Source organism: Orcinus orca, chromosome 14, assembly GCF_937001465.1.
Source record: "Orcinus orca chromosome 14, mOrcOrc1.1, whole genome shotgun sequence".
In the NCBI taxonomy this organism is placed as follows: Eukaryota; Metazoa; Chordata; class Mammalia; order Artiodactyla; family Delphinidae; genus Orcinus; species Orcinus orca.
In genome coordinates this window covers 11,417,287-11,430,520 of record NC_064572.1, presented here as the reverse complement: position 1 = coordinate 11,430,520, position 13,234 = coordinate 11,417,287, and the positions used below count along the sequence as shown (strand labels likewise).

At 51.3% G+C, this 13,234-nt stretch overlaps 1 protein-coding gene across 3 annotated transcripts; it reads left to right on the top strand.

Moving 5' to 3' along the window:
- Positions 1 to 2,309: 2,309 nt before the first annotated feature.
- On the top strand, positions 2,310 to 10,073 carry IRF2BP2 (interferon regulatory factor 2 binding protein 2). Of its 3 annotated transcripts, XR_004484093.2 has the most exons (3): positions 2,310 to 4,231; positions 4,847 to 5,739; positions 9,810 to 10,073. XR_004484093.2 is itself a non-coding variant. In XM_033431259.2 (2 exons), the coding sequence occupies exons 1-2, from the start codon at positions 3,175 to 3,177 to the stop codon at positions 5,560 to 5,562; spliced, it is 1,773 nt and encodes a 590-aa protein (XP_033287150.1). In that variant the 5' UTR covers positions 2,310 to 3,174; the 3' UTR covers positions 5,563 to 8,456. The 3 variants fall into 3 exon arrangements, 2 of the variants coding, with proteins under 2 accessions (XP_033287150.1, XP_004271587.1); XM_033431259.2 differs by lacking the exon at positions 9,810 to 10,073 and having other exon boundaries at positions 4,847 to 8,456; XM_004271539.4 differs by lacking the exon at positions 9,810 to 10,073 and having other exon boundaries at positions 2,314 to 4,183; positions 4,847 to 8,456.
- Positions 10,074 to 13,234: the final 3,161 nt, after the last annotated feature.

Sequence of the window (13,234 nt, the reverse complement as noted above, 5' to 3'; positions counted from 1 at the left end):
GGCAGTGGGTGGAAGACGAAAACAAAGCTCTGTTTACTTAGCATACATCGATAAAGCTGCTTCAGAGCAACATGAAAGGCCAGGCAGCTTGAAAGACTTCTGATACAATATAAGGAATTGCTGCTCTGGATCCAGGGCCAGCCTTAACCCCCTTGACCCCGGATCCTTTTATGGCAAAAGAAACCAGAACTAAAACAGCCTTTCCATTTTCTAGCGGGCATTTCGTTAGGGAAGTTACAACAACTGAGTTTCGACATTGAACTGGTAGTGTAAAATAAAAAGGAAATGCTCTTCACTTGGAGAAGAAAAGCTGTGTTCTACAAAAATCCTTACTTAGTACCTCTCGAGGCAGAATTTGGATCTCGGTGTTTCTATTTGGGAGGGAGCCATAGGCTTTCCCACGAGGGTATTACGGTGCCTGCTCGCAGGCAGATGAGTAAAACTAGGCCGTGGCTCTAACCCCGAGTTGTTTTCTTTTAATATGTCCACCCCTGCCTAGGGGGGCCATTTCTTGGGGGTGTTGAGACGGCGCATCTCTTGCAGCACAGAGACTGGGCTTCATCCCCTTTAGGCAGTGGCCTAGTAGGTGAAGTCACATGCTAGAATGAGCGGCTCAGGGCCTCCAAGGAGAGTGACAGGTCCTGAGAGAGATGCGCAACAGCAGGGACCAGGTGTGACCAAATCCACTGGCACCAGCTGCTGGGGACCGGGGTCCCATTCTCCCAGCTAGGAGAGGGTGGGGCAGGATTGTAATTGCAGGGCAATATCCGGGAACAGATGGGGAGACCTTTAGGGCAGGCGCACCTTCTCTGGAAATCCCCATGAGAAGTCATTCAGGCTTCGCCTGCAAAAACATTTTGGTGTGGCATTACGTTTTCTGTGCCACTTTCGAACAGGTTTTTCCATGTGCTTTAAGCAGCTGCTCCGCTGTTTCTCTAGGGCTGTTCTTCCTCTTCCTTGAGGTTAATCCTTTGAAGCACCCTGGCATTTTCAATAGCAGCGACTAGAGAGAAACGTCAGCAGGATTTTTTTCCTCTCTCGCCACCTACCAATCCAGTTGTAGGAAAGATAATATAATTAGTACCCTGTTCTTCCCACACTTAACCAGCTCTTTCCAGTCTCAGGGAGAGATGTGGGCCTGTTTTCCAACAAAGGAAGCTCCGGAGGCCGCCCTTCCAGAGCTGAAGTGTAGAAGTCCCAACTGAGAGTGACTAAGCTCGCGTCTATTAGTAAGGCTAACGACCAGCCAAAAGTGATTTACCATAACACACGCCAGCTCCTCCTCCCGATAAAAGTGTGAAACTCAAGTGCTCACTTCACTTGGGCACAGTGTACGGCTGCCAACGGTGGCAGAGCGCGGCGGGCCTGGCCGGCTCCGCGGCCACACCTCGACTTCGGGCCAGGCGGCTCTGCACCCACCCAAGCCCAGCCTGGGCTGCGCGGTGGGCGCCAGGCCGCCCCTGCCCCACCGCCAGGCCGAGGAAGCCCGCGAACGGTCGGGGCCCCGCAACCCCCGCCGGCCAGCCAGCGGCTCAGCCCCACGGTGGGCGCGGACCGCACAGTGGCTCGTGCCCGCGCCCAGCGCCGCCTCGAGTCCGAGGTTGGCCCCGGGGGCGGGGCCTGGAGCCCCAGTGTCGCGGGCAGGGGGGCGGAGCCTGCGCGGTGACGCGACCGCGCGGGCCGCTGACCCTGGATCCCTGGAATGTGCATTCGTTCAATGGGGCCGCCAGTGCCAGCGGCGCCGAGTCACGTCCGCGCGGAGCGTGCGCACTCGGAGACTGCGGCGCACGCGGCCGCGGCCCCGCGCCCACGTCACGCGCCCGCCGCGCGGACCTGAGCCGGGCAGCAGGGACCCTCGCGCGGCAGGGCGGGTCGAGGGCCGAGGGGAAGACTCGGTGTTTGCGAGGGCCCAATCGCGCGGCGCTCCCGCTCCCGCTCCCTCCTGGAAAGGCTCCGGGAAACGGCGGGCTGACGCGGTCCTACGCTTGCGGGCACACACCCTCCTCTTAGGAAAACTTCAGGGAACCGGCGGCGCCTGTGTCCTTCCCAAGACACATGCGAGTGTAAAAGCCCTTATCGAAGAGTTCAAATAAATAAAGCTCCGTAAAAAACGTGAACCACGCTTGATTTAAAAGCCCCTATGCGAGAGATTACAGACAAAACCAAGTTACAAAGTGGCCTGTTTTTCAAAACATGAGTTTTAGCACGGTTTGTCCCAAACGGAACTGAAGGGGGGGGAACTCGGCCCGAAGAGTCGAGGTAGCCGAGCGGGTGGAGGAAGGCAAGCCCTGCCAGCCACGCGTTCACGTCGGGGACACGGGCCGCGGCGCTGCCTGGCGGGCAGGCGGGCGCCGCAGGGCCGGCTCTCCCGGCAGCGCTCGATCTCCGGCGGGGGGAGGGGGAGGGCGCGGGGGAGGGCGGGCGCGCGCGCGAGGGGAGGGGGCCCGCGCAGGCGCCTTGCGAGGCTGTCGAAGAATCAAGTCTGTAGAAGTGGAGCGGCCGCGGCGGCAGCAGCAGCAGCGACGGCGGCGGCGGAGCTGAGGCGGGTTGGGCGCTGACGCGGGCGCTGGAGAGCGGCGACGCCAGGAGCTGTGAGAGAGCAGCGGAGCGACCCGTGGCCCGCGCCGCGCCCGAGCTCCGCGCCGCCCGGCCGCCGCCGCCGCCCCGGCGCGGCATGCCCTGCCGCTCGGGCTGAGCCTGCCCCGGCGGCCGCCCCCCGCCCCCCGCCCCCCCGGCCTCCCCGCCCCCCGCCCCGCACTTCGAGCCGGCCGCCGCCGCGACCTGCTGCGCTCCCCCGCGCCCGCGCGGCCCGTGTTCGCCCCGGTCTGGAGGCCCGCCGCGGCCCCGGCCGAGCCGCAGCCGCAGCGCCCGCCGCGCCTCGCCGCCCCGCCGTCCGCCCGCGGCCGCGCAGGTCGGGGGGACGTGCTGCCGCGGCTGCAGCCCCTCGCCCAGCGCCCGCCGCCCCTCGTGCACCGGGGGCGCTGCGCGGGCGCCGAGCCTTCGCGGGCTTTGCCGCCGCCGCCGCCGCCTGTGCGGCCGCCGCCGCCGCCGCTGGTGGGAGAGACGCGGGGTTGGGGGGGGAGGAGGGCGCGCGTGGTGCCGGCGGGGAGCGGCGGCGCCCCCCCCTCCTCCTCCTCCGCCTCCTCCTCCTCCGGCGCCGCGGGCTCCTCGGACATGGCCGCGGCGGTGGCGGTGGCGGCCGCGTCCCGGCGGCAGTCGTGCTACCTGTGTGACCTGCCCCGCATGCCCTGGGCCATGATCTGGGACTTCACTGAGCCCGTATGCCGTGGCTGCGTCAACTACGAGGGCGCCGACCGCGTCGAGTTCGTCATCGAGACGGCGCGGCAGCTCAAGCGGGCGCACGGCTGCTTCCCGGAGGGCCGCTCCCCGCCCGGCGCCGCGGCCCCGGCCGCCGCCAAGCCGCCGCCGCTCTCGGCCAAGGACCTCCTCCTGCAGCAGCAACAGCCGCCGCCGCTCGGCCACGGCGGCCCCGAGGCCGCCCCGCGCGCCCCGCAGGCCCTGGAGCGCTACCCCCTGGCGGCCGCCGCGGCCGAGCGGCCTCCGCGCCTGGGCTCCGACTTTGGCGGTAGCCGCCCGGCCGCGAGCCTGGCCCAGCCGCCGACGCCGCAGCCGCCGCCCGTGAACGGCATCCTGGTGCCCAACGGCTTCTCCAAGCTGGAGGAGCCGCCCGAGCTGAACCGCCAGAGCCCGAACCCGCGGCGCGGCCACGCCGTGCCGCCCACCCTGGTGCCGCTCATGAACGGCTCGGCCACGCCGCTGCCCGCTGCGCTTGGCCTGGGCGGCCGCGCCGCCGCCTCGCTGGCCGCCGTGTCCGGGGCCGCGGCCACCGGCCTGGGCTCGGCGCAGCCCGCCGAACTAGGCGCCCACAAGCGGCCGGCGTCTGTGTCGAGCGGCGCGGCCGCGGAGCACGAGCAGCGCGAGGCGGCGGCTAAGGAGAAGCAGCCGCCGGCGGGCTCGCACCGCGGCCCGGCCGACAGCCTGTCCTCGGGGGCCGGGGCGGCCGATCTGGGCACCGAGGGCGCGGGCAAAGGCCGCGGGCCCGGCGAGCAGGACTGGGTCAACCGGCCCAAGACCGTGCGAGACACGCTGCTGGCGCTGCACCAGCACGGCCACTCGGGGCCCTTCGAGAGCAAGTTTAAGAAGGAGCCGGCCCTGACTGCAGGCAGGTTGTTGGGTTTCGAGGCCAACGGGGCCAACGGGTCTAAAGCAGGTAGGGGCGGCTGTGGAGTGAGGGGGTCTAGGGGCGAGTCGGGGACGGAGAGCCAAGGAGGGGTGCTCTTCCCATTCGCCGTTCTCCCCCGGCCCAGAAACAACAAACACCCAACTTCCTGATCTGCCCGAGGCGGAACCAGTGCTTAGTGGCAACGTGTTCCTGTGCTGAAGCAGCATAATAGAGATGAGTCAGACGGGCTGATAGGCAGCGACACAGGGCTTTCCTTTCCTAGCACATTCCTGGATGCGAGCAGGAGGGCACCAGTCACCTTTTAACCTGTGTGTGCGTGGCGCGGGGGTGGGGGGACGTTAACCGTCAGGTGCACAGTGCAGTCTGGGGACAGGCAGGCCTGTGGGAAAACAGCGCTGTCGGGGCCATTTTCTGTGGCTTTTTTTTTTTTTTTTTTTAAACTGCTAGGCTGCCTCAGAGCCCCGTCAGTCTAAGTGGTTTAAGTTGCACGTGCTCTTGAAACTCTTATGAGTTTTTATGTACCAGCTTTTAGAGAACAGAAATTCTTCGGGGAGTTTTGTCATGTGTTAGAAAAAAAAGATCCTTTTCGGTGTACGTCCATTTACGTCCGTTTTTTTCCCTCTTATGTCTTTGTTCTTCCAGTTGCAAGAACAGCAAGGAAAAGGAAGCCTTCTCCAGAACCAGAAGGTGAAGTCGGGCCCCCTAAGATCAATGGAGAGGCACAGCCGTGGCTGTCCACGTCCACAGAAGGGCTCAAGATCCCCATTACTCCTACATCCTCTTTTGTGTCTCCACCTCCCCCCACTGCCTCACCTCATTCCAACCGGACCACACCGCCTGAAGCGGCCCAGAACGGCCAGTCCCCCATGGCAGCCCTAATCTTGGTAGCAGACAATGCGGGGGGTAGTCATGCCTCAAAAGATGCCAACCAGGTGCACTCCACCACCAGGAGGAACAGCTGCAGCCCACCCTCTCCGTCCTCTATGAACCAGAGAAGGCTGGGCCCCCGAGAGGTGGGGGGCCAGGGGGCAGGCAGCACAGGAGGACTGGAGCCAGTGCACCCCGCCAGCCTCCCGGACTCCTCGCTGGCGGCCAGCGCCCCGCTGTGCTGCACCCTCTGCCACGAGCGGCTGGAGGACACCCACTTTGTGCAGTGCCCGTCGGTCCCTTCGCACAAGTTCTGCTTCCCTTGCTCCAGACAAAGCATCAAACAGCAGGGAGCCAGTGGCGAGGTCTATTGTCCCAGTGGGGAAAAATGCCCCCTTGTGGGCTCCAATGTCCCCTGGGCCTTCATGCAGGGGGAAATTGCAACCATCCTTGCTGGAGACGTGAAAGTGAAAAAGGAGAGAGACTCGTGACTTTCCGGTTTCAGAAAAACCCAGTGATTACCCTTAACTAAAACTGCTTGAATTGTGTATATATCTTCACATATATATATATCCAAGACAAGGGAAATGTAGACTTCATAAACATGGCTGTATAATTTTGATTTTTTTGAATACATTGTGTTTCTATTTTTTTTTTGACGACAAAAGGTATGTACTTATAAAAGCATTTTTTCTTTTGTTAACGTTATTAGCATATATCTGTGCTTTATTATCCTGGTGACAGTTACCGTTCAATGTAGGCTGTGACTTGCGCTGCTTTTTTAGAGCACTTGGCAAATCAGAAACGCTTCTAGCTGTATTTGTATGCACTTATTTTAAAAAGAAAAAAAAAAGCCAAATACATTTTCTGACGTCGTAAGATTGCCTTACTGTCTGTTATTCCTTATTGCTGGCCCCTTTCTCAGGCTGGAGGCCAAGTGGTGGAGAAGGAACGGAAATGAGCGAAAGGGGCACTGTTGTGAAGTGGGCATATGCCACGGGGAAATGTCACCAAGTTTCCCCCCAAACGTTGTCCTTTGAGAGTAACAGGAAACCGATTTTGAATCTTTCTCGCGTTTGGATTTTGTTCTTAAAGTTCAGTTGTTGGGCTGTTGATGACTGCCTGAGAGTTGCTGCTGAGAGATTTTCAGGACTGGGGGTGGGGGGGATTTTTTTTTGTTTGTTTTAAGGCAAAGTTGACCACTGTTCACTGCCCATGTGATCAGTTGTAAGATTACAATGCTGCATGCTAGTCGGTTGCATAATACACAATCCAGTGACTCAAGGCAGTGATAACGGATGGTGGTGAGGACAAGTGGCACTGCCATCTTTGCGTGGAGCCTGGCTCTGCAGCGCCACTTGATCTTTCGAAACACCCTGGAGCACTCCTGGCTGTCGTTGGCTGTGGTCGTTTTCCTTTGAAGAGAGTCGAAAGAGACGTTACAGTCCAGGTGAACTTGGAGATTGTGGGATTGGTTTCGTTTCTGTTTTGTGTTTTGTTGTTTTATCATTTACCTGTAGCCCCATTGCTGTTGATATGATCACCTACACCCTGTTTGTAGTGAGTGCTAAATACAGTATGGTACAATGACAGTAACAGCGCAGGGTGCTGCCAGGACTGCCCGTGGGCATATCAGTGACAGCCCAAATGGGGGTGGAGGAAACCTGTAATTTCCTTCTTACATGTGTTTGAAATACCAAGTGAATAATACTGTTCTTCTGGACAAAAATGATAAACTGGCGAAAATTAAAGGGTTTTACATAATAGACAGGCCCCACTTCTCAAACTATTTTTAGAAACGTTTTGTAAACTAATTTCTTTTGATTACTGTTTTGCATCAGTAAAGTGAGATTTTTTAAACCAATAAATCATCAGTTATTAGAAATAGTTGTCTCACAGTGATACTGGTTTTTCTTCTGTGCTGTTATGATTTAACATTGACAGGAACACTACTCTAAATCCTTTCATGTTCAGGTGTTTGTAACTTGGCCCTCTAATTAGGCTGAATCATTGGCTTCGAGGTCTACTACAACTTCTGTGTATCGTTCCCAAGCGAGCTTTTATTTTAATTTGAAAATATAGATTGTTACCCACTTTGGATCCTTCTTCAGTTATGTTTTTGTGTTTCATTTTTAAATTGCTCAAATATTTTTTAATGGTCGAGTTATTAACACTTGAAAATCAGATACTGCACCAAATACAGTATTTTTTTCATGGTGTTTTTAATGAGCGCACCTATTAATGCTGTGCAAATTCATGTTACCCGTCATTGTTATATTGCAAACAGACTTGCATGATTAACCAGTTTGTTGTTACACTTTTTTTTTTAATTGGAGTATCTGTGACTCAGAGCAGACTGGTTTCTCTTATGTAAATGCACACGTGCAGAAACACAGTCAGTCTTACATGCCCATAAAGACATTTGTAAAGAATTCAACTTATGGTCTGTTGTATAAATGCGTATCTAGGCACTTTATTATAAACTGGAATTTGACCTCATAGATGTTACAAGTTGATCAGTCATTTGACCTAATTTGTGGTAGCTATCTGTATGTTTTGCATTCTTAATACAGATAAGCTTTCCAAAAAGATTAGTAAAGAACCATCCTGCTGTTTTGAATAAGTCTATCCAGCTGTGGAAAAGACAACCTATGGTATCTCTGTGCTGCTGTTTTAAGGGAGAAATTTAAACAGCTTTAAAGGGCCGTGTGTTGTTTACTCCTATTAAAAAATGAGAGTCCGACTGGCCCTTGGGTGGCCTTCGTTAGAAGGCTTGCAGCTGGGAAGTGTTGATATGGGTTATATCTCTGGCATTCTCTTAAGTTAAAAAGTTAACACTGGGACATGGGTTTGATCCTTTGTTGTACCTGATGACAGTGCAGAGATTCTCCACAGCTGGATAAGATGTCAGAAAGCTACTTACTGTACATGGGCAGTATCAGATTTCAAATCCTAATATTTCAGCTGTGCTTTTAATACTCAGAATATTAGGGGATGGGGTGTTGAAGCTTTCACTTTTTTGCTTTAACAATTTATAGAATTTAACAGATGTACTGTCTTTCATGTGGCCTCACATTAAAAGTTATGAGAACGTACACATGGTTTACAACTTTTACTAGATACCTTTCCTTGGCCACCAAGTATTTTAAAAGTGTGCCACCTTTTAACCTTTACTTTTTTTTTTTTAAGTTGAAGGTGATACTTTTTCTATATATGATGAAACTCATGTCAACCGAAGTGAGTGTAATCTCAGATATCAACATTATTCTATTTTAAAATCACGCTATGGAAATATCACCTGCATTCTGTCATTTGTCAGATTTACAGTACCTTTTTTTTCCTTTAACTTTTAGCATTAAATAAAAATAAAATTGGGAGCACTGAACATTTTCTGAGGCCTTTTTTAATTGTTGAAAGTAAGCTTAGAGTGGCTGTTTTAATCACTAGTGGCAATGAGACCAAAGGATGTGTGGGTTTGGGGTTGAGGTTTGACTGGAACGGCAGGAGAATAGCAGGAGATAAAAAAACATGGAACAAAAAGGCAACTGATGGAAGGGAAAAAAAAGTGCTAGGGACTGGGGAAAGGGCAACTGGATAGGGGAAGCAGATAACGAGAAGAGCTGAACAAAGTACAGCCAGAAAGCACTTGTTTACTTTTCAACTTGCAGTCCAGCCAGCCATTCTGCAATAGTAGATTGGAAGGGGAAGATAGTGACGACATTGAAAAGACTGTCAAGACACGGAGCTGCCCTTTGGAAAGCCGTGGAATAAAACAGCCATGTTGGGCCAGAGGAAATGCACTGAAGACAAAAGAGAGAAAAAAAAAAAAGCCTACCTTTTGGAAAGCTTTGGAATAAAAGTCAGAGCCAAAGCCATGTGTGAGCTTCATTGAAGCCCTGAAACCTTAAATTTATAAACGCAGATAAAAGGTGGAATGCACTGAGATCCTTTTTCAAACTCCTGTCTGCTATCACGTAGGAAGAAATTTCCTGGTTGTTTGCAGCTCTTTCTCTTCTTGTTGATCAGTGGCTTGGCAGACTTCTCTATGAAAGGAACTTGTGAAACTTATAGTTTTAAGATAAAGGTACACATAGACTTACTAGGTGTTTTAAATTAAACAGCAAGAGTTTATGCGTAGTTGAATGTATTTTCATTAGAGGTGGCCCAGTAACTTGGGGAGCCCATCACTGTATATAGTTTAATGATTTTTGAATTAGCCTGTTTAAGGCAGTTTTCAGGAAACAGTGTCCTTAGTAAGTTATTTATAGATGATAATACACATGATGTTTCATTCAATAATTAGCTTAAAAGAAATGTTAAACTCTTAGTCTTAAAGATGCTCAATTTTATTTTTAGTGAAATTTAAACTAGTGCAGCTTGCAGAAGTCATTTTTAAAATTTCAAAGTAAACTTTAATGATTGCATTCAGTTTTCAGTTAAAAAAAACCAAACAAACCAGACCCTTGATGTGGCAGATGTCTTTGTTTATTCCCCAAAGCTGGGAAAAAGTTGAAGGGAAAACACGGAGCTCCTTTTAATTCCTAGACTTTTAAGTCCCTCTTTACTCAAAGTTGTTTTGCATTTGATTTATAGATGGTTTTATTTGGTTAGTGAAGAGTAAAATGTTTCTCTTCCTGATTCCAAAGTGTATACGTGGAATCATTCAGAAAAATGTTCAGTCGTGTGTAGGCCACTGGAAGTACTGAGTCACCCTCATTTGCTTGCCTTTTCTTCATAGGGAACAGTGAGAAGACACGCCTTTCCTCTGTCACAGACCAAGGGCAGCGGCACCAATGAATGGGATACAGATTCACCTGCTGCATCATCTGGGGTTCTAGAAATGGAGCGTGTGTGTGCGTGTGTGTGTGCGCGCACGTGCGTGCGCGCGGTTTAACTCTTTCAGTGCCACTGGTTAGGCCTCTGACAGCAATAGTATTGATTACAATACAATTGGTTACAACTAAATAAAAATTATGGGTGTGACTTCCCAGGTTGTCAACTACCTAGATGCCTTGTTGCTGTTTCTGTTGACAGCCTGCATTTTCCTCAGAAGTTAGGAACCCCTCACAGTAATTTAAAAGGCACAAAAATATACAGAAAGTCAATTTGTAAATTACTTAAGAGGTTGGAAGATAGAAAATGACTGGATTTACGGATTATATGTGGATTTCTCTATTAATCCCAGATAAAACCATAATTAGGGATATCCACACTATCCTAATTTACCATTAACAGAACCATTTATACTCAATTTAACAGTGAAATTTGTTTTAACTCATCAGTTGTTAACTTGCTCCTTCCCCATGTCAATACAACTTAAAATGCTTGATTTTAAAATACGTTTGTTAATTTGAGGTGTAACTTACTGTTTTTTTTAATTATAGAATATGAACTCTACATCTCCACTGGTCTTTATCACAACATAAGGGACTGAACAAAACAAAACAATCCATGCAAGCCACAGGAAAAGTATTTTAGGGCAAAAAGTATACCATAGGCAAATCATTTAGACATTGGGTCTTAAAGCTGGTCTTTTAATCTGAAAAACGATGGGGTAAAGTTTCCTTAATAGAACCCCATCTTATTAGAATGGTATAAACAGTTTCTACTATAATACAATCTTAAACATTGCTTTGAAAAAAATGTAGAATAGCCCTTTAAAACTAAAAATCATAGTATAGCAAGTCTTCTGTGCACGTAAAACTTATCACAAAAGTCAGCCTTGAAAATCTTCTAGGAGATGAATTTTCTCCTAGGTCAGATAAAGTCTGGAGACTAGACTACGGGATTCCTAGTTTCACTTGCAAGCATCAGTGCACAGGTTGATCTCATCCTTTGAATGAGCTTTAGAAGCTGTATTGCATAATCTATAAAGAACCTCTTCCAGCAACTCAGCAGAAGCCCTTGATGCTCAGATAAGACATCCTATATAGAGTAATATGTCACATTTCAATATTTCTAAATATAGTTTATATTTTGGGGAAAATGAACCGTTATATAATCTGTAGATTTCATCACTTACCACGTTTACTTAGCAAAACTGCCATTTCACTCTTTGTATCATTACCAGCCGGTAACATAAAGACGCCCATGAGGGGACGGGCATCTTGCGCAACAAATGAGTCATGTTTTGTTGTGCAGGTGCTCAGGTAGCAACTTTAGCAGATAAATATTTAGGTCACTGTGTGTTTCTCTGCCATTTAGAAAACAGCTTTCCTGTGACAGTGCAAGTCGAATATTTGACACTGTACATGTGGCTACCTCGCCAGGAAAAACAAAAATCCTGAAACAACATTTCCCCGGAGCTAAAGGCCTGATTTATTTTAATGTATGGAAAGATTTTTTGTAACTCATTATTTTTAAGCTCAAAATTACTGAGCTTTATTTTCTTTTATTGTAGGATTTTAAAATATTAACCATACCAGTAAGAGTTGTGCAGAGAAGTGAAACGTAGGAGTAGGGATTGTCTAGGACTGAATAAATCAGCATTTCTTTACACAGCCTTGGCCTTGGGCCTTTCATGTTCTCCGCAGCCTGAGAGAGCTGCAAAGCAGAAAAAGGCTGCTGCGCGCCTTAACCCGGGCTCTGGCCTCCTACCCCATGTTGTTATTCCGGCCTCCAAACAGCAATTCGATTAGCCTTTTTTTTTGGTGATAAAAGATAAAGATTTATTGTACCCCATATACAACTGAAATCAGAATTTCACAGGAGAGTCACAGTCATTAGGGAAGTTTTGGAATACTCTTAACAAGCACCATATGGACTGTTGCTGTTATTATTTAACACCTATTAAGTAGGCACAGCATTGTAGGCTTTGAACAGCTGAGAGGCCATAGCCCCCAGCTTCCTTGGAGCCTAGAGTCAATGCCGCAGGTAGGGAGTGTGTTTGCTTGACGAAGGGCACGATACTAACAAGAGTTAACCACGAGTTGGTTTCCTTCCAGGAGTTTGGAAAGTATAGTCAGAGCTAAATTCTTACATAGAGAACTGAGTCCCTTCCTAGAACTTACATCCAGAACTTTGGTAGGATTCTGATACAGGTACACAATCCTACAGTCAAAGCGCTTTCATTACGCCCAGCATGAAACCATCACACACGAAAAGGGGCCGCGGGACACCATTATCTTCATACGAATCAACAGACCGGTTGAAAACATGGGGCCTGGGGTCAGCACTGTCAAATTGTAGCTTTTTCTTTTTTTACTTTTTATTGTTGCTCAGCATGGCGTTTTTTAAAAGGAAGAAAACAGCCGCCAGCTCTGCCAATCCCTGTTTACTCGAGGGGAAGGAAAGGGGAGGAGGCTCCCTGACTCTCCAGCCGCCTGCGTAAAGGCCTTCGACCACGAGGAAACCTTGCTGTGGTTTCCAGCGCGGAACCGTGACTCACGCCGCGCCCGTATTTATGTATTCTAGAACTTTTCCCCGGGCCGCACTGGACAGCGCTGCGCCAGCTCCCCGCGCCGCGATCTACGCACGTGGAGCCGCGCGACCCCGCGGCGGGCCGGGCCGGGGGCGGGGCCGGGGAGGGGCGGGGCCTGGCCCGGAAGCGGCGGCGGCGCGCCCAACCCGCGCCCACTCGGCCGACCAGCCGCTGGGTGAGAGCCGGCCCACCCTGGCCCCGAGGGTCAGGTCCGCCAGCACACCAGCTGCCGCGGCTATAATTAGAGGGGAACCTGGGCCCGGCCGAGCCTGATCCCCCGCGCCCCCCGCCGGCGTTCCCGGGAGGAATGTGCGGGCGCGAGTGCCCCGTGCGTCGCCGCCGCCGCGCTCCCGGGACGGTCACCGCGTGGTGGACCAAATAAAGTAAAAGACCTGGCTTCTGCTGGGCGAGGAGCCAGCAGGACCCGGGAGCCAGCTCAGGGGTGCGGCGAGCCTTCGGCTGCCCAGAAAAGATCAAACGCGCGTCAGCAACAGCCGTGCCTGCCGCCTGCAAGGGTCCCAGGCGCGGGCCAGGCTGTACTAGGTGGATTGTCTTAAGTTGGAGATGGCGCATGACTATAGCTGCCCCAAATGTCACTCCCTTTTTGGAAATCATGATGCTGCTTTTTTTTTTTTTTTTAAAGACTGTGGCTATAATAAGGCAAATATTCCATGCTGGTGGAGTAAACAGTCATGCTTAAGGGGCATCTGTCTTAGCAGGAAGCATTCTGATAACACCGTGCA

What these genes read in the sequence shown, in the direction of transcription:
- IRF2BP2 (XM_033431259.2), top strand. Translation starts at nt 3,175, where the DNA reads ATGGCCGCGGCGGTGGCGGTGGCGGCCGCGTCCCGGCGGCAGTCGTGC. An exon ending in GGCCAACGGGTCTAAAGCAG is followed by an intron (nt 4,232 to 4,846) that starts GTAGGGGCGGCT and finishes TTGTTCTTCCAG; the next exon opens with TTGCAAGAACAGCAAGGAAA.